We start from the raw sequence: 19,215 nt of genomic DNA on the forward strand, positions 1-19,215 counted from the left end.
ACATAAATCCTTACTAGTAAGTAACTAATCAGCAACACACTAACTTGCAATCAATGAATAGTAAATGTAATATAGAACAGCTAAACAGTCATAGTTTGTGATAACTCCTTGGACCACTGTATCAATGCTACATAATTGCAAGACAGGGTTGTTGTATAGTATGGTATCTAGAAAAAAAAATCATTAAAAATCATATTTTGAAAAAGTTATGAAGAAATCGTAGTATAGTTCTTCGAAAAATTAAAAAAGACATAGGATAGTCTGTCGAAAAAAAGTGAAGGTATAGTATGTCAAAAATGTCTTCTTTTTTTTTTAAGGAAGCCATAGTATATGTTGAAAAAGTTTAAAAGAAGTAAAGTATAGTTTGTCGCAAGATTTTTTTAAAAAGCCAAAGTATTATGTCAATAAAAGTCATAGTATAGTATGTTAAAGATGTCTAAAAGAATTCATAGTAAAGTAAAAAGTGTGTTGAAAATATTTATATAGCATGTTGAAAAAAGTGAAGGCAGTGTTTACAACTTTCCTGTCTGTCCTCTCCACATTGTTGTATTAAAGTCATAGTATAGCATGTCAAAACACACTTTTTTTATTACTTTTTGATGACTATTTTTGATATGCTATACTATGACTTTTAATTACTTTTTTCGACATACTATACTATGACTTTTTCTGCATAGAATACGATGACTTTTTCGAAATTCTATACAACATCTTAATGACGTTTTTTACATACTATGCTACTACATTTTTTTTGACTTTTTTCGACATGCTATACAATGACTTCTTCAGCATACTATACTATGACCTTTTCCGACATACTATATTATGACTTTTTTCGGCATACTATACATGTCAACTTTGAAAAAGTCATAAAAAGTTATAGTATAGTTTGTTGTCCATAGTATGTCGAAAAATGTCCTAGTATAATATGTCGAAAAAGTCATAGTATAGTATGTCGAAAAAGTCATAGTTTAGTATGTCGAAATAAGACAGTACAGCGTGTGGAAAAAGTATGAAAGTGGTCATAGAATAGGAAGTGAAAAAAAGTCATACAACGAAAGGACCACAAACAACTTTCTCAATTTATTAGAAAGATTTGTCTTTTCATGATCTGTTAATTCCCTCGATCATTTTTATTATGGATACAATTAAAGTCAGAAAGAGAACACAATCATATTCTGGGTTATTTAATAATGACTTCAGTCAGAATTTCAAAACATACAAATCCTGTGCTTAGAAGCAGTACACAGAACACAGTAAAAACATTCAATGCAGTTTTTTAAACATACAGAGAGAACACATCTCTACTGACAGTAATGATTACTGTCCTTATTAGAAGTACAATGATAACTGTTTTTATTTGTATTAGTAGTGATGATTCCTTGCGTCTCTCCATGAGAGACTAAGACGCAAGTGAGGGAAAATGGGGACGCAATTAAGAGACTTGGGATGTACTTATAGTATAGCATGTCGAAAAAGTTATAAAAAAAGACAGTATATTATGTCGAAAAGGTCATAAAAAGTCATAGTATAGCAAGTCGAAGAAAGTCATAAGAGTCATAGTATAGCATGTTGAAAAAAGTGTAGTATGTCGAAAAGTCATAAGTCGTTCATCTGACTCTGACTTTAATAGAAGACATCGTCAATTAATCTACCACATGCTTGTATGGAACCATGGTCACAAGGTGATATGGTTATAAGTATGTTGTCTACATAGTTATGGTTAGAGATATTTTAAATGTTCTCCATAGTGGGAGCCTATACAGTGCATTCAGAAAGTATTCAGACTAGGGCTGCATAATGAATCAGAATCTCAATATTGACTTGCAATTTTAAAATCACAGGAGTGTTATTTGTTAAAGGAAAAATGTGCCAAAATACCATTTTAAATTATTAAATTATACATTTCTATAAAAATAATTGTGTACAGATTATCATTCCCTCCAATACTTCAAATCACATCGCAATTGCAAATCACAATCTGTCAAAAAACATTTTTTTAATTATTTTTTGTGACAAATTAAATAGCTCATTAACATAAGTAATCAGACCCTTAAATGAATATTGTGTTCGTTCTTAAAGCACAGTAGGTGTTGAAAAGAGGCGCATTGGTGAACTCATGGAGTCATTTTTGGGCACTAATTAACAATAAACATAAGCTTGTATAGCATTGATGATCATTAACAATGTGCTTATGAGATAACAAATATTTTTGTTATCCCAATTTATCATTAATATCTCAAATGCTCATTGAGGAAGAGAAAAAGAACATCAGCAGGTTATACCGCCTAGTATTTTATTTCCTGAAGACAAAATTTGCACAATAAAACATTCCATTACAATCCAAAGATAATTCACCGACTATGTAAACCTGTGACCTTGGTTTAAACATTATTTGTCGTGATGAACAGTTCTCTCCCAAAGCTCAAGACCAGAAAACCATAATCTGAGAATTATTTATATATTAAAAATATACTATGACAACAGTTGGACTTCTTTCTTGTTCATGGTCTCTGAGTTTAGCCTAGAAGGTAGATATTGAGTCCATCATTACTTAACCATCCAGTGTTAAAAAGGTGCAGCTCCAGAATTTGTCTCTTAATCACATTATGGGCTTTGCTTCTTGTTTTGAGCTTTGGAAGAGAGCAGCACAGTTGACACCTGGGTCACAGGATTAACTAGAGCGCAAATTCCACTGTATCCCAAATGTCCCACACATCAAGTACGCAAACATCATCCATGAATATAAAAACCAGCAAAATATTCTAGTAGCCACCGTCTCTACATAACCAAGTTCAAACGTGATGAGAAAATAAACCAAGTTATACTTGTGTAGTAATTGTTAGTGGGCTAATAAAAACGGCACGATAGCTTGGTTAATTTATATTACGGCACTTCCCCAACACCTTGCCGGCCTAACGCTGAGACGGATACGTAGCATATGAGAGTGCAGACGATTACGGAGCATGCACTTATTTACCTGTAGAATATGCAGTTATTGAAGCAGACACTGCAGCTGTCATTACTATGTATTCCTCTGCCTTTGTCCCATCTAGCAACAGCATGTTTCAACCCTTTAAATACTGTTTGAGGTAAAGTAACCAGACCTTTTCTTTTAGCATTGCCACAGAAGGAAACCATTGCATAATAAAACTATGAAAGCAGTGACAAAAAAGAACAGTTCTTCATAGGATTATACATATACACATTATAATCTCTTTTTACAATATGGAGTTATCCATATTTGTTGCCACAGTCCCCTATCTGTAATAGCATTATCCACATTATCTGCCAACAGAGCTTAAACAGACTCTGCCATGAGCCCCTGTCGTCACAGCCTCCTACAGGAGCTCCTGTATTGCTTTTATATCGTCATCAAGCGACCATTTACAAGGTTGCCCAGTCACATTAAAATAATCTAATGGTGTCACGAAATCAACAGATATTGGATATAGTGCTGATGAGCAAACTGCTAAAACACAGCAACGGAGGCTTTTTATCCCTTTAACTGGCTGATAATGTAAGTAGGATTTGACTGGAACAACCATTATTGTCTGTAACAAAGGCCAGGTGTACAGATTGAAGATTTTTCAGCCTAATGTCAAAAGGATCAGTGTAAAAAGCTAAAAATGTTCTCAAAAAAGGCCCCAAAGCCTGAATAAAACATGCACACTTTTATGTCATGCATCCTCTCGAGCTCTGTGCTGCTTAATCAGCCCCAAGCACACAGGAGTCAACAACCAGACTAACCTGCCATTCCTCGAGTCCCTCAGCCTTAGGAGCCACTTTGACGAACACGTAAGGGTTTCTATTCATAGCGCCCGATTTGTTTGAAGTTTGTGTGTGGCCACTGGCAGTGGATAAGATGCAAAATCCTTTACAGTCTCAGCAGATCCCTTTGACTCCATCAAGAGAATCCCAAAATATCAGCATATAAAAGAACATGTGGTTGTGGACATTTCCATAATGATGAAATGGGCACTAATAAAAAGACCATTGTATTACCATTTTTTCTTTCCAAATTGTACATATTTAACACTATTGTATACCATAGAAATATATAAATATTATAAAATCTATTTTTACGATTAGCAAGCACTGGCATGCTACTTGATTCAAACAAGCTCCATTTCAGCTCGTCATAAAATCAGTACACTGCAGGATAGAGAAGGTTTTAGCAAACTTTGTGTCAGTGTATGTGTAAAAAAACCTGAATGGGAGGTCAGATTTTGTCTATTTATGCTGTGAAATGCAGTACTGCTCAAATTGGCTATGTAGAAAAGAGATGAAAATAAAAATCAACAGGGCTGTATCTGAGCTTGGAACTGTGTAACAGTCATATCTGAAGCTAAGTGAGGGCAGTTTGGAAAGAGAAACATCCCGTTTCACAATTTATTGTCTGTTCTGAAGACGCTCCCTGCGAGCTCAGCTCGTCAGAGGAGCTCATGTTTGATATTGAAGGGTAAACCATACTGCTGCGGGACGATTGAGTAATGAGTGAGTGTGTGCACAGGGGAGGCAGCCATCACGATGGTGGGGCGTTCTGGTTCTGGTATATGGACGCCTTGTCTTTCAAAAGTTCCAGACATAAATGACAGCTCCAGCTCCCTGAGTGCCAAAATAACAGAGAAAAACATAAATGTAACGACACTTTTATACTATTTTACAACTAAGTAGTTTTAGTTGTACATCCCTGTCACTAAGGTCCTTTTTTGATACACTTAACTCAGACTTAGTTTTTTACACAGGTAGTGATCTTACCCTCTGGAGGTTCAGCCATGGGTGGGTTGAGACAATACATGTGATAGCCTCTATCACAGTCATCACAAAACAGAAGCTGATCCTGGAAGAAACAGGACAACAAGAACACATTACGCATCAGACTTCAGCTTTCTACAATGCATACAAAAAATCTGAATGGAGGTGAACTTACGTCATTCTCTGAGGTGCCGCAGATGTTGCAGCACTTGCACTCTATGCACTGCCAGCGGTACGTCTTCACAGCAGCCATCATTACAGGAGTGAACTGCAGGCAGGAGGGGTGGCCTGCGTAAAAAATAATATTTATTATACATTTCACTTTGCTGCACACATTTCCTGTTGCAGCAGCCAGTTGTCTCCAACGTACCCGAGCGTCCGCAGTCGGAGCAGGACACCAGCTCCTCTGACTGGCCGGTCTTGTGATTGGTTTTGGAGTCTCCCAGGCAGAAATCACAATACTTATTAGGCAATGCGAGACCATCTGGGCCTTTCTTGGGAGCTAAGAAACAAGATGAAAACACCCAAGGAGCATCAGTGTTCAGTTTCTAAGAAGTCCAGCTCTACATTGAACTCAGCAATCCAATGAGGACAGTGAATCATTTTAAGATTACTTTTAGGCTCATTGGGCTGCGGCAATGCAGGCTCGTTGATCTCCATCTCTCCCTTCTCCTCACCCTCCTCCTCAGCCAGGTGGGAGTGGGCGTAGTGGTAGCTCAGACCGGGACGGTTCTTGTAGCGCTTCCCACAGACTGCCACCAAAACCAGAAAACACAACGTGTATGAAAACAAAGAATACATTAGTAAAATCCATGTAATACAAAGTCAGTGGTTAAAAAAAAGGAATCATTTTAATTTCTTTGTCCAGAGTGTTGTATTTAGTGTCTGTCTTTTATGATGATGCAATGACTTTGGAGGGCATTTTCAGAGAATTTAGTGAATCCAACGGAAACTGTACATGAGTATGGTCCATATAACAATAAACATCTAAAAAGGATTTATCTACACATAAATGGCAAACATGATCTGAATTCATATGTTTAGATATTTTAGATCTGTGTAATATCTATTCTGTGCCTTTAAGGGGAACTGCACCAATTTTACACATTTAAGTCTGTTTACAGGTCTTGGGAGAACTACAGCATATTTGAAAAAAGTAGGATTAAGCTACAGATTTTTTCCTTCCCGATACCCATACCTAAACTTGAGTATCAGCCGATACTGAGTACCGATCCGATACCAGTGTATTATCATTATTTTAAAGAGCTAAAGAGGTAGCCATCTCCAAATTGTTCATCTCCGTTGAGAGCTGTACATGCACAGTACCGATAGGGCAAGATGTACAGATCGGGTAGCGAGTGACACGTGTTGTTGTTCCTATGTAGCACAATTGAGCTGATAAATTATTTGATTACACAATATCGGATAGATGCATAGACTCACATACTCGCCACTACCAGATCCAGAATTTAAAGCTGTATCAGAGGCTTGTCCGTTACTTGTATCAGTATCGGAGCAACACTAGCGAAGTGAATTCTGATAAATTGCCTCAAGTGATGCCACCCGAATTGCTGATGGTTGGAGCTCCCCTCTGACTTAACTGTCAACAGATTTGCATTATGGGTAACATAGTATTTGACAAGGAAGAAGAATGCGTGGACAAAAGACAATTTAGCCGATTCAGCTGAATTTTGATCCTTTCTTTCTAACTGTCCATTGTGAGCCCGAAAATGTTATACAAATGCAATAAATAAATCAGTTGAGTACTCTTTTAAAACATATGTCGTACAATTTAATACACTTCATTGTGATCAGTGAAAATCACTTAAAGACCCAACATATTTCTGTGATATTCTGCTTTTTGTTTGGTATATTTATATGATATATTAGTGAAATTAGAGTGAAAGATGAAGAAGGACGAGGCAGTTTGGGGATATGAAAAACATGCTCTTAGGCAATGACATGCGTCATCACATCCTCTTAGCTCGAGCTCTGCGGCAGCCATGTATTCAGGCACAGCGTTAAGATAACATCTCAGCCTCTGTAAGCACCACACGTCTGCTGATCTCTGCTGACCGTTTTAACTTCTTCTGCAGTGTTTGACGGCTGACAAGTTAAACTGAAATAAACAAAAAAGTTAAATCGCTTAATCACGTTTCACTTCACACATGCATCCCTTTCAAAATGACTTTGAGTGTTTAAAACTAAAGTTTCTATAATAAATGGTGTCACATTGCTCTGAAGACTAATGTTTACAAGCTGAATTTAAATTGTATTCATCAGTGGGATTGGGTACAGAGGCTTTACTGACTTTATGAAGGACAAAGTTGCCATTGTGTGCAGCCATCGCCACAGGGTGTGTGTGAGATTTGTCATAAGATAACACCAAAGACAAACTACTTCTTCTTTCACTTCCATACTTTCTCTCATTTTCATTTCCCTTATTAAAGGCTAACGTCGTATTTCTTCATCTGTCATCTAAAAGGAGTGATTAGTCTTTATCTCAAGAGCATCTTAGCAAAACCGCTAAAGACACAGCTAGTCACGTGCGAAGAGATTGTGTGGAGTCGCAGAAAGTTTTGAAAAACAGGCATCCAACAGACTCAAAACACAAGCACTCCAAAACAGGGAACATGGAATGAGACTGTACAGGTTGCAGAGGTGGTGAAGAGGAATAAAGGGGGAAAAAAGCAAGGAACACCTAACGCAGTCAAATTGCACACATCAAGAAGCGAGACAAAAAACAAAGCACAGAGAGAAAAAAAAACTGCAGCAGGATCCAGCTTCTAGTTTATCTAAATCTGTGGGACAAGCAAGGCCAGATTGAGGGGAAAATTATACTTTCATGGATGACAACTAATCTTCTGTAAACTGAGACGGTTACAGTTTAATTAGGGTGTATAATAACATGGTCTTGACCTTTTCTAAATCTAGTTAATCACATTGAAAAAAAAAACCCATTTACTACACAGAGAGAAAATCTACTTGAGACAAATAAATAACAGGCAGTGAAGACAAAAGACAAGGCAGACAGGGGAACAAAGGAATGATAGAAATATACCTCTTTCAGAAGGTTTTGAAATATGCTTTTGTTTGATAGTGTCTGAAAGAGAGAAGAGAAGGAGAAGAGAGAGCACAGACAGAGACTCAGAGAAATGGGCTCATAGACTGACAGAGGATCAGTCAGTCAGCGCTGCCCTACTGAGACCTGCAGCTGAAAGTGAAATGCTTTAGAAAAAAGAAACATCAAGCAGTACATCTACATAGGATGATAACACCAAAGAAGTGGAAGAAACCCCCCCCCCCCCAAGTTCAAGTAATGCATGATATCATGATGACAAAAAAAACAATATAGCTGAGCCTGGACTTGCTTAATAAATATCAGATTTGGCAGAAGAGCAGAAAGAAGATGGAGAAGAACATGAACAGAACGCGGAGAGAATGAAAACAAAAAGGCGCTAAAGGATGAGGACTCGGGCAAAGTCTTGCTCGATTAGATTACAAACACCATTAACATCTGCAGTGACTCTCTGCTCTGGCCTGAGTTCACATGCTCCACTCTTCCCCCATCAGGACTCACTGTCACACGCGTACGGCTTGTCTCGGTCCTCCAGTGCCGCCGTATCCAGCTTCTTCCTGCTACTGCCCACTCCCCGACCCTGAGGACACAGGCTGTATTAGAGTCTGGGACACACACGAAGAGCTGGGATGAACTTTTGAGAAAGTGTGTTCACGCACACTCTGCATTTATTTACCTTCCCCTTCCCCTTGCCTCTTCTTTTAGGAGTGTCCTCCTCATAGTCTTCATCATCCAGGTCGTCCAGGAAGTCATCTGGCTCAAGGATTCTCTATGTAGAGGCAATGAGAAAAAAAAAGTAAAACAATTTTCTTGACTTCAAATATAGCTTAAGCTGAAAACAAGAACCTTTCTAATGCGAGCAGCAGGGTTCAGGCCTCCGGTGTAGTCACTCTGGTTTGAATCCTCCTCAGACCCTCGGAACTCTGTGGTGGGCCGTTTTTCCACGGACTCCCCCTTCAGCAGGGCCTCCAGGCTGCTGCCATCCGCTGATAACAGAGCATCCTTCTTCACTCCTACATCTATCTCTATGAACAAAACACAAAACTCATTCTTTATAACAGCACACTGTTTCAGTTTTTCTTAAATGTAAGGAAAAGCATAGCCTTTGTATAGCTTTTTCTTGAAGGTTGACAGAATAAAATAGAGAATGAGCGTTGCTGAGCTGTGCTGAATGATACCTGACTTGACAGGAGGGAAGACAAGCCGCGGGTCCTCTTGAGGATGAGATCGCCGTTTCTTCCTCCACCTCCTGGATGGGTAGGTGTAGAGCTGTCCTGGTGCCATGCCTGAGGGATCAGAGCAAACCCGTCTACATAACACTGGACCTATATTAACACAGAACGTGTCAACATTTTTTGAGAAACTGACAAAAAGCTTGTTAGCGTAATCGGCATTCTCATTGAAAGCCAAAAGGGCACATTTAGCAGCAAGCTTGATTAAAGTGACACACCGCTCCCCATTCATCCATTCAGTAAGTCTCTGAAAAACAAGTTGTAGCTTGAGAATGGTCCTGAACAAATCCTTCACCCTAAACTGGTCTTAAACAATCCTGTAGGAGGGCGTACAGTGCATTTGAAGCACACTACATGTTGTGTGTCTCACCTGGTCCCCTGTGTCTCTTTTCCATCCAAATGTAGCAGTTGCTCTGAGCCACACCGGTCTGAGAGTCGAGGAACGGCATGCGGACACTCCTCTCAGCACAGAGCCTGGCATTGTAGTTATGGCATTGCTCCATGGCGTCTCTGTAGTACTGCTCTCCCAACCTGACGCCACAAACCAGAGCCAGATGCTTGTTATTTGGTCTATTTATACTTATAACTAAAAAAAAAAATCAGCAGGTGTGGGTAATTCAAAACCAGTGCAGTCTTACTTTAAACGTTTTAAACCTGTCTGTCAGTTTAAAGCCTGTTCTCTTTCTCTGTTGTGCTGCCACCTTGGAAAGACGGCTCGCTCATTCACAAGACTTTTTTGTACTTATTGAGTGCAACAACAGGTGCTCTTTTGTTGGTACATCAACAACAGAGAGCGTGGTAGTCAGTCACAAGTGTGCTGTGTTTTCAACGTAAATATACTCAAACATTGCTGTGAGCTTATTCCCTTGTAGGAAAGCTAAGGGCTGCATTGCTTCCAAGTGAGACAAACAGGCTTATGTAAAACTTTGATGACATATCTCATTATTTTATTTAGTCTAACGTAAAGATGTAATAATTCTGTATAATGTTATAAATCGGTCTGTGTTGCTACTTCGTCAAGACTAAACCAGAAAGAGGCTTCTTACATGGAACATAGTTCCAAACAGTGACTGTTTAACTAATAAAACTAATATAAATACAAAAAAATGGCATGTGTGTGAATATTTCTCATTTTAACAACACGAATATTTTTTGCTAAATAATTATCAGAATTGTTTCCTACTTATGTTATCGGGACTTTGAGCTTTTACCGTTTTCATTTCTAAGACAAAATTGGAGAAGTTTAAAAAGTTAAGTTCAGAAGAAACTTATCGAGCGTCGTTTTCATATGTTACCAAGGTAACTAAGGACCTAGCCAAAAGCTTTTAATTACCGTAAAACGTTTAAAATCAACCACATCAGCACCTACGCACAGTCAACAGAAATGGAAGCACGATTTACTACAATCTGGGTAGGGGTCACTACAAACTGTTAAATGTCCAGAGTAACTTTATTATAAATGTGATAGCTACAGTGACTATAACTCTTTGGTCCCCAGATGGAAGGAGTGATCTCCATGGCCACTCTTCCATTCATTGTGAACTAGTTGGCCAGACGCCAGAGCACTCCAGCCTGCGTTAACAGCCACAGCTCGTTAGCGTGAGAGCCACCTAGCTGCTGTACTTTACCGACGTTAGCACCGCGGTAGCCGTTTGGGCAGCAAGACACAAGTAACCGTATTACCTCAATAAATACATTTATGATCAAATGGACGCATGTTCTATTACACTGACTCGTGATTCGTGTTTTTTTTAAGAAACGTCATCTGCTTGCCTGCTAACTTAACACTTCCATTCCAGGATATGAACACACACGACGGTCCGACGCTGGCTAACCTCACTAAGTCAGAGGAAATGGTGGTAAGCTAGCTAGTGACGCGGTCATTTGCTGTACGAACGCACATTTGTTGTGATCTGACTGCGGTATGAGTCGACTGGTTAGGTGTAAAGGTGTGTAGAAAAGTACAACACTTACAGTTTGACAACATTCTCAACAACAGCTGCCATCTTGCTTTGGTGGACGGGAAAAGTGGCCGCGGGCTATATGTGCCCTCCGTCAGGACTTGTAGGCAGATAGAGTAGGAACGTGACACGTAGCGCCTCTTACTGGGACATTGTGGCATCGCAGGATGGTGTATCATACAAAGCAATACAAATGTGATTCTGACTTATTTCCATAAAAATGTTATCGTCAGCAGCTCATATACATTTTCCCTCTACATTATATTCTTGATAAAAGTACAATAGAGCTTTTTTTTATGTTTCGAGTAACACCTGAATTGTTACCAAATTACATTACATTTACAAATTATAGGTAAAGGCTACAGTTGCACATTAATGTCACCAAACTCCTAGTTAGCGTTCATCTGAAAAGTTCCACTGTGAATTTGAACTTGCTGGTTATGGCTTCAAATTTATAGTTCTGTGTTATTCACACCTAAATGGTTTTAATTTGTTGATTCCAGTCCCATCATGGCTTTTAAATTCAAGTCCCAGGAAACCATTTAAACAGCACTGACCACGTTTAACTGCTCCAAGAGGCGTTTCCTCGGTCCCCCATTCAGCCTTTCTCAATATAAACTTTTAGATGTTATCTTTTTTTCTGAGGTCTCTGACCACCATCCTCATCCTCTCCCATTTTCAACCTCCAGTATAGAGATAACCACTGTGATGAAACTAAGGCTCAGGTTTCTCTTAACTCTCAGCGAAGGTTTGCTCTGCTCTTTCATCCACTGATTCATCATAAACCTACTGTATGTTATTAGCCTATTAGTCGATCATCCTTGACTTCATTTGCTGCAGTTGCATCAGTGATATTATTCTTAATGACTGCACTGCAGCAACATCCTCTACACCCTTACAACAACTATATTTCGCATGTACTGTAGTAAAATGTGAACACAGAGCAGAATGATATTTTTTATTTTCAAATTATGATCCAATTCTGCTCTCTTGTAGCTGACAAATTGTTTTATGAATGTGCTTGCACCAACAGGTTGACAAACTAAAGGATTCTCACTAAAGGTTTCCTTTAACTTATCATCTTTCTGTAGTGTGTACATCAAACTGCTGTATTGTTTTCATGAGACTTTCTATAGAGGGGAAAGAAATTCATTCCTCCTGTAATCTAAAAATAGCATGCAGAACGGGACATTGTTGATGGTACATGACGTCATTGGTGTTGATCAAACAATTAAATAAATATATATAAATAAATGTAATTGGAAGTTAAAACCTTAGTTTGTTATGTTTGATCTAAAAACAACTATTTGTTCATCTTCATTTTGCCCATTTAGTCTCGATTCCAGGGGAACTCTACTAATTTAACACACAAGATTCAGTTTACTCGTCATGTGAAGTACAACTTATCCTGTGAAAATATTTGTATGTCTTCTGTAGCTCTGGAATGAGCTTTCCAAAGTATGAAAAAAATAACCCTGCCTAACAAACTGATGGCGCAGGATTTGAAAGGTGGTGCCCATTAAGGAGGCAAGAGTCTAATGAAAGACACTATTAAGTTGCATTATGGGCAATGTAAGATCTAAATATCAGGATATCTCAGACATTGATTTTCAACCTAGCTATAACAATACTAACTTGCACCAGGGACATGGTTTTCTGTAAAATGCTACTTATACAGTTTACTGTGAAAACATGAATCTCTCTCTTGTGTGCCAAATAGAATAAAAGCTGGTGCAGTGGATAGCCGTTTTATCATAAAATAAAACCCAAACAATATTATGATTTTGATTAAACCGTGTTTTATTATTCCTAATATTAGATGTAGATACACAAGTCAACAAACATTATTTTCGATTTGTAATGAAAATGCTCCACAGCACACTGACATCGTGTGGAAGGGTCTGGTATTACAGACACGTACCTGAAAATGGACAGCAGTTATAATTTTTGCAATAAGTTGCATTAGTAACAGTAGTAGTAATAGTAACAACAGTAGCAATAATGATTATAATAGCAATTAATAATAGTAGTGGTGTTAACAACTCTGAATTACAGAGGAAGGAACAGACATTCGTCAAAAGTAATGAGAAATGAAGGTAGGAGGACAGGCTTATCAAATGCTGCAAGACAGACCACTGGAGGAAAAAATACAAGCTCCCACTAGACAGCAAGTATCCTGCCTTTTTCTAAAAAAAGGAAGCTCAAATTGTCACCAGTCTGATTTCACCCATATCTAATACAAGTAAAAGTTTTTTTTTTCTCTTCATTAAGTACTCCATTGTTACAAGTACTCTCATTACCAAAAACTTGTCTCTTTGACATCAATAATACATTACGTCCCATTTTCTGGTCAAAGCTCACCAGTAGCACAATGCTATTTTAAAAAGGTATGACGTATGCAACATCGAATCACAGCCAGCTGAGGACATATCCACAAAACTGGATTGCCAGGGTCATTCTGCATTAATTATACAGTACAGTATTAATGTGTGAGCATGTGTGAAAGAGAGATTGTGTACAGTATGTCAAGTATGCGAAATATTTTTGCTTCTCATGACCAATTTGGCCAAACTAATTTGAATCATTCACATTCAAATGAGCCGATAAGAAAATACACTGTGTGACCTTTAGACATCGAGACCCTAACATCAACTGAGTGCTGTGTCTGATGTCCAGAGCAGAGAAAAGGTAGCAATGATCACTAGAAACAGCTCATCCACTGGGGAAGAATGACTCCTCCATTCGAAATTGTGCACAATGTACGCTAACTGCATTGGCTCACCTATGTATGACCTTATTGACTTGGTTCCCATGATCGTAGCTTTGTTTAAGGCTACTCAAACTGGGAGCTGGGTCACCCTAAACCGAGATACAAAACCCCACTGACAGAAACAAGGCAGTCAGTTTGAGAAAGTTTGGACCAGGTGCTGTCAGCTGTTCAATAGTCTCAAAGTGGATGTTCACATAAGTCTCATCTCTGGCTTCGGGGGTCTTTGAGCAATAGATCACTGGTTCCACATTCATTTGGGACTGCAAGATAAGGCCAACCTGTTTAAACTGCAACCAGTTTATTTCCAGCTGTTTGTGTTGTCACAACAGTTTGGTGTGACATTCCTGTGGACTTCAAGCCCTCCAAGACATGGTCTACACATCCAGGCAATTACCAGCTTTAAATAGTTACTTTCAAGGTGAAACAAATTACAAAATAATTGATTATTTGAAACTTGAAATATTTCATAAAACTCTTAAATTCAGAATTGTTGTCCTGTAACTTCTTGTGGCATTTTGGCAGTTAGAAAGATAAATTAAAACTTGGATTTAAGTGACTGACTATAATAACAGTTAACAATCAATTTATATAAAATGTCACTACTGCCTACAGTCTCACAAAATACTGTAAATGCCTTTATCGTTTCAAACATGTACCATATTTAAACACCTATCATATTTTGTACATTAAGTATATTGGATTGCCGTGATCTTGTTTCAGATTACTGTAAATGCCAGTTACACAGAATTAGTTGCTCTCCAACCCTGAATATGAAGTGATCTCATGTTTTCAGAGTGCATCAATACAGAAGAGAATATATGGCAACGATGACACACATACAAGTATAAACCTACATGAAGTCATGCCACGTATGCAAGAGCACAAATCTCGTCTTAGAGACAATTTAGGACTCTTCCCTCTCGGCCAGTTAGTGAGCAGAGCTTTGCATGGTTACGGTAATTCATGTTGTACCTGCATACATAATCCACTGACATACATTAGATCATTGCCACAGGGCACATTTTGTAACATTCCTGTCTTTGTACTACGAAAGCTTCCTTAAAGACTGTTCGAATGGAGGGCGGGTTTGTAAAAAGGGGTTCAGTGTATCAGTGGTGGGTTCAAGTAAGGCTCAATACACCCGTCTGTCATGTAGCACATAAGCCGCATTCTTCACTGCCGAGCAAATATCACTTCCGCAGCCCTCACTTCACTCATTGAGACCTGTCCAGCTGTCCATCTGACCTGCTTGCATCCCCGCAGTCTGCCACAGAGAATGTGCTTCAGCTTTTTATCTACAAACAGCCCCCATGCCATCAAACCAGTAGATAGAGAGAACAGATATAGATATTAGAAGACTAAAACAAAAAGAATGAAACCGTCTTGTGAAACTTCATTGGTAATGTCAGCTCACATATAAGAAAAAACAGAAGTAAAGAAAAGCAAATTTTATGAAATCATTCCAGTAATATTATTTTGTGTTTGTGTCTGGTTTTTGCCTGCGTTTGCGTACCGAAAAGCAGCATTCATCTGGCCACGTTTGATCAGGAATAACATAAACGTGCAAAGTCCACAGCACCACAACTCACACCCACGCACGCACACACACACACACACACACACGCACACACACTAGAAAACTAATCTTCTCTGCTTTGCACAGAAAAAAATAAAGTTGAAAATCAAGCAGAAAAGACCACTCAAAAGAAATGATCAAATACAGGCAAAATTAGAGACAAAATAAAAAATAAAACCACTTATTAAATATATATATATTATTTTCCCAATGAAACTTGTGATCACTTACTGCACACTTCTAAAATTTAATGAGCTTTATTTTTTTTTCAAAACACCTCATCAACTGTCATTCCTAAAAAACAAAACAAAATATTACATACAAGGGCAAGCCCAACATTCTCCACTAATTTAACCAAAATTGTTTCTCTCCACAACATTAATTATGATTATCTAATGGCAAATTAATTAGCTTGTTTTTTCAAACCAGCAATAGCAAAAGATAAATAATAATAGCAATAATAAATCGGTCAGGTTAATAACATCAATACCAAGTACAGAAAAAGAGACTGATGTGATCCTCCCAAAGAGAGAGCGCTTTGAAGCGGGGAAATAAAACCAGAGTACACGCCAGTGGAAAGCCTCCATCCATTGTTTTATTAGTGACACGGCATCAAAACGGCTCAGCTAGTCAAGACTCTTACTTACTTAGGCCTTTGTATTCCTTGCAGAACATCGGTCATTGATGAAAAGTTTCCACCACGACCCAGTCAAGAATCACTGAAGAGAAAATATTCATTCTGAAGGAGGTCCGTTTTGGTGGATTGAAACTGAACTGGTCCTGAATCCCTACTAATGCCAACCACATCTGTCACTGACTTAGACCAATAAGTTCCGCTGGTTGGCTGAAATTGCCTGAATTTGGATGAGGGCTTTCATTGCTGGGTGCAGCTAAATGTGAAATATGAATTGGTTGAACAAAAAAGTAATTGACAGATACAAACCGGCGAGGGAGAGAATAAGAGAGAAAGAAAAGAAACAAAGTTCTCTGTAAGCCACATACAGTAGCTGTCGACAAATTCCTCGGGGTCTGCACTGAGAGCAGTGTGTTTGTGTTACCTGTCTGTACTTTGCTTTCTGACTGCTTCAGTTTGTTGAAATTTAGACAAATGTAGTTTCCAGCGATAAACCAAGTGTTCTATTTTTTCTTGCCAAAGAAGCTGAACCTCTTCTCGCGGTCCTTCTCTTTGCCGTCTTTGTTGCGCATGGTAACACCTCCGGCTTCACCTGAGCTGGGGGAGATGGGAGGCATCGTCATGGCACGGCTGAGCGCCCGTGGACCTACGGGCGAGTCCGCTGACCCTGTTGGAATGGAGCTGACGATGGAACGGATCCAGGAGCTCATCTCAGCCTTTAAACAAAAAAACAAAACATTTATTATACTTCATTATCATCAAGCATGGTCACAGCACACACACATAATTTGTATTGAACTACTTATTTTAGTAGAGTCATTCTGTTTTATACATCTTACCTCGTCCTTCGCCTGAAACAGGTACTCTTTTCCATCCCCTAGCCTGCAGACACAGTGTTGATGATGTAAACCGTTGGTCAAATACAAGCTATCATGTCTACATCTCACTATTTCACCATCTTTTGTATTTCATCGCCTCTCATTTTATTTATAAAATCTAACAGGGTGAAAAACATACTCTATCGGGAATCCTTGTTCTGGGGTTTTTAAGTGCATCTATTCTCACCTGAGCTTGAATACAAATTTCCTCTTCTTATAGCCGTGTGCTACCTCACACACAGCCTCTCCAAGGCTGATGGGTACCTCTCCGTGGTATGGAATGCCATTGCTAGCGCTCTTGCCGTCTTTATAGAAACCAAGACTTCCTTTTCTGAGGGCACAGTACACGTTCTGCCAGGACCTACAGGAACAAAGAAATAAGATCAGGACATTTGGTACAATATTCCTCTGACTTTTGTAGAAAGGTAGTGACACTGCAAAACACAACTTGAAAGATGTAAAAAATTAAACAAAATAAGATGAAATAAGGTAGAGACATGAGCTTGAAGTTTTAGAGTTCTATATCTGACAGACAGTTAACACATGTTAGGACAGATTAAGACACAACCAACTTAGTTTTCCAGAAAGTTTTTCAATCTTTTTCAACTGAAATCACGTCTTCATTGTCTCGGCTCTCTGATGACTATTTAAATGCACTTGACCGGTAATAACACTCACCTGGTAGCTGCCTTTTTGCTGTGGGACTCCATCTCCTGTTTTCGACAGAGCATCCCCTCCATGGTATCTGGCTCTGCCCCACCTCTGCTCGGTAATGTGGCAGAAGGCTCAAGGCGAGAGGATGCCAGGCCACTGTCCCTGCCTGGTCCGTTCACCGACTCGGACTCAGAGCCCTGTGGTTTAAACATGAATGGTTGTGAGGAGGTAGAAAAACATGGGACTGGATGGAAGCAGTGAGCAGCAAAGCAGCCATTCACAGCCATACGTGAAAAGTCATGATGACGCTTGTTTTTGTCGGCACTGTATGATTACCTGAGATAACAGTGTAGTGTGGGTCCACGTAAACACACAGTACACTGATATACAATTAAAATAACCCGCATGACTGCATGCTACACTGAACATGGATAGTTCAAATGTTAAAACAATAATCAAAATGTACTTAGGCAACCTGATATACTTTTCGATTGAAACAAAGGCAGATACTAATTTGTAATGTAAATATTCTCTATAAATGAATAAATAATAACTTCATTACAACACACAAACAGACAAAAACATGAACACACAATTACAGTAAAACTCTAAAGCCTTAAACCATCCACATTTCTTAGATTAAGTATTCTAGCTTTCATTTACTTTATGAATCTTAAATATGAAATCCAAAGACTATAGGATGCCTTTTAAAGTACTGAATTGTGACAGTAGAGGAAAATATTATCAGCTAAGGAGACATTCTTGTGCCTTTTTTTGAGCTGACAAAAATGACGTTCACACTCATCACAGGAAGTGTACACATATGGGGAAAGACTAAAACAAGGTACATATAAATCAGCTTAGAACAGCTACAATTATCACCACATTAGCACATTTACAACTCAGAGCTTCACATTTACAGTAACTCTTGTCCTGGTCAATATGAGCACATATACAACAGCAGAATGATCCATGAGAACAATCTGTTCATGAATCTGCATCATGCCTTTAAAACAGCAATGGGACTCATTAATGAAATATAAATAAATAAAGCAATGGTTTGCATCTGTGATAGAGAGCGATGGCTTCTCAACAGAAGAAAAGAGGCACTGCAGTTGACCAGGAGCTGAGCGGAGGCTGTGACGGGGGCGAGGGGAAGCTACAAAGCTGACCACGGCTTGGTACTCACACGCTCCGGCTGCTTTGGCTTACACACACGTTTAGGCTCTGATTTCTTTCCCACTGACAACGGTAGCGATAAAGACTGCTGATAAAAACGCAATAAGAAATTGTTAAGAAGTCTCGTCTGCGGCAGAAACTTGAAACATCACCATTATGATTGGGTTCTCGTAACAGCTGTCAACAACTGTGTCTATAAACCGTCAAATTTATGAAAAATTGCTCCCTTTCTTTGACGGAGTCTTGGACATAAGTTTACTTCTGCTTTCCATAAGGTGCTTATTTTTCATCTGCCAGTGAGTTTTTTTACTAGGATAGTGTAACATGCATGGATGTTTACTGTGCCCTACCCAGATCCCAACCCCCTCCTTTACAGGTGCACTGTCCTATTGAATCAGGGTTCCTGAGGTGTGGGGTGAGTTTCTTCATCTGAAAATCCTGGGTGGCACTGATTCTTTTCAGAAAAAGTGCTTCCACATCACAAAGTCATTTGT

General features: G+C 38.9%; 2 protein-coding genes across 9 annotated transcripts in view; both read right to left on the reverse strand.

Annotated features, from left to right (window-relative positions):
- Positions 1-1,070: 1,070 nt before the first annotated feature.
- On the reverse strand, positions 1,071-11,097 carry LOC137876561 (zinc finger protein ubi-d4-like). Of its 4 annotated transcripts, none has more exons than XM_068716238.1 (12): positions 11,044-11,097; positions 9,440-9,600; positions 9,016-9,123; positions 8,684-8,862; positions 8,514-8,606; positions 8,339-8,417; positions 7,820-7,861; positions 5,373-5,510; positions 5,129-5,260; positions 4,934-5,046; positions 4,762-4,843; positions 1,071-4,608 (listed from the first exon to the last, which is right to left on the reverse strand). In XM_068716238.1, the coding sequence occupies exons 1-12, from the start codon at positions 11,073-11,075 to the stop codon at positions 4,526-4,528; spliced, it is 1,242 nt and encodes a 413-aa protein (XP_068572339.1). In that variant the 5' UTR covers positions 11,076-11,097; the 3' UTR covers positions 1,071-4,525. The 4 variants fall into 4 exon arrangements, with proteins under 4 accessions (XP_068572339.1, XP_068572338.1, XP_068572341.1 ...); XM_068716237.1 differs by having other exon boundaries at positions 9,016-9,162; XM_068716240.1 differs by lacking the exon at positions 7,820-7,861.
- Positions 11,098-12,806: 1,709 nt separating this feature from the next.
- The window catches only part of sptbn2 (spectrin, beta, non-erythrocytic 2), a 48,255-nt gene continuing 41,846 nt past the window's right edge, over positions 12,807-19,215 (reverse strand). For 2 of the 5 annotated variants that reach the window (XM_068716241.1, XM_068716244.1), the window contains 5 exons: positions 18,732-18,809; positions 17,567-17,739; positions 17,076-17,249; positions 16,850-16,892; positions 12,807-16,726 (listed from right to left, as the gene is read on the reverse strand). In XM_068716241.1, coding sequence (XP_068572342.1) covers positions 16,514-16,726; positions 16,850-16,892; positions 17,076-17,249; positions 17,567-17,739; positions 18,732-18,809 — 681 coding nt within the window. In that variant the 3' untranslated portion in view covers positions 12,807-16,513. The remainder of the gene's footprint in view (positions 16,727-16,849; positions 16,893-17,075; positions 17,250-17,566; positions 17,740-18,731; positions 18,810-19,215) is intronic. The other 3 variants (XM_068716245.1, XM_068716246.1, XM_068716243.1) reach the window with 2 other exon arrangements.

The sequence above is a fragment of the Cebidichthys violaceus genome, unplaced genomic scaffold (assembly GCF_023349555.1).
Source record: "Cebidichthys violaceus isolate CVI_PGR_0920_01 unplaced genomic scaffold, fCebVio1.0.p SCAF_20, whole genome shotgun sequence".
NCBI lineage: Eukaryota > Metazoa > Chordata > Actinopteri > Perciformes > Stichaeidae > Cebidichthys > Cebidichthys violaceus.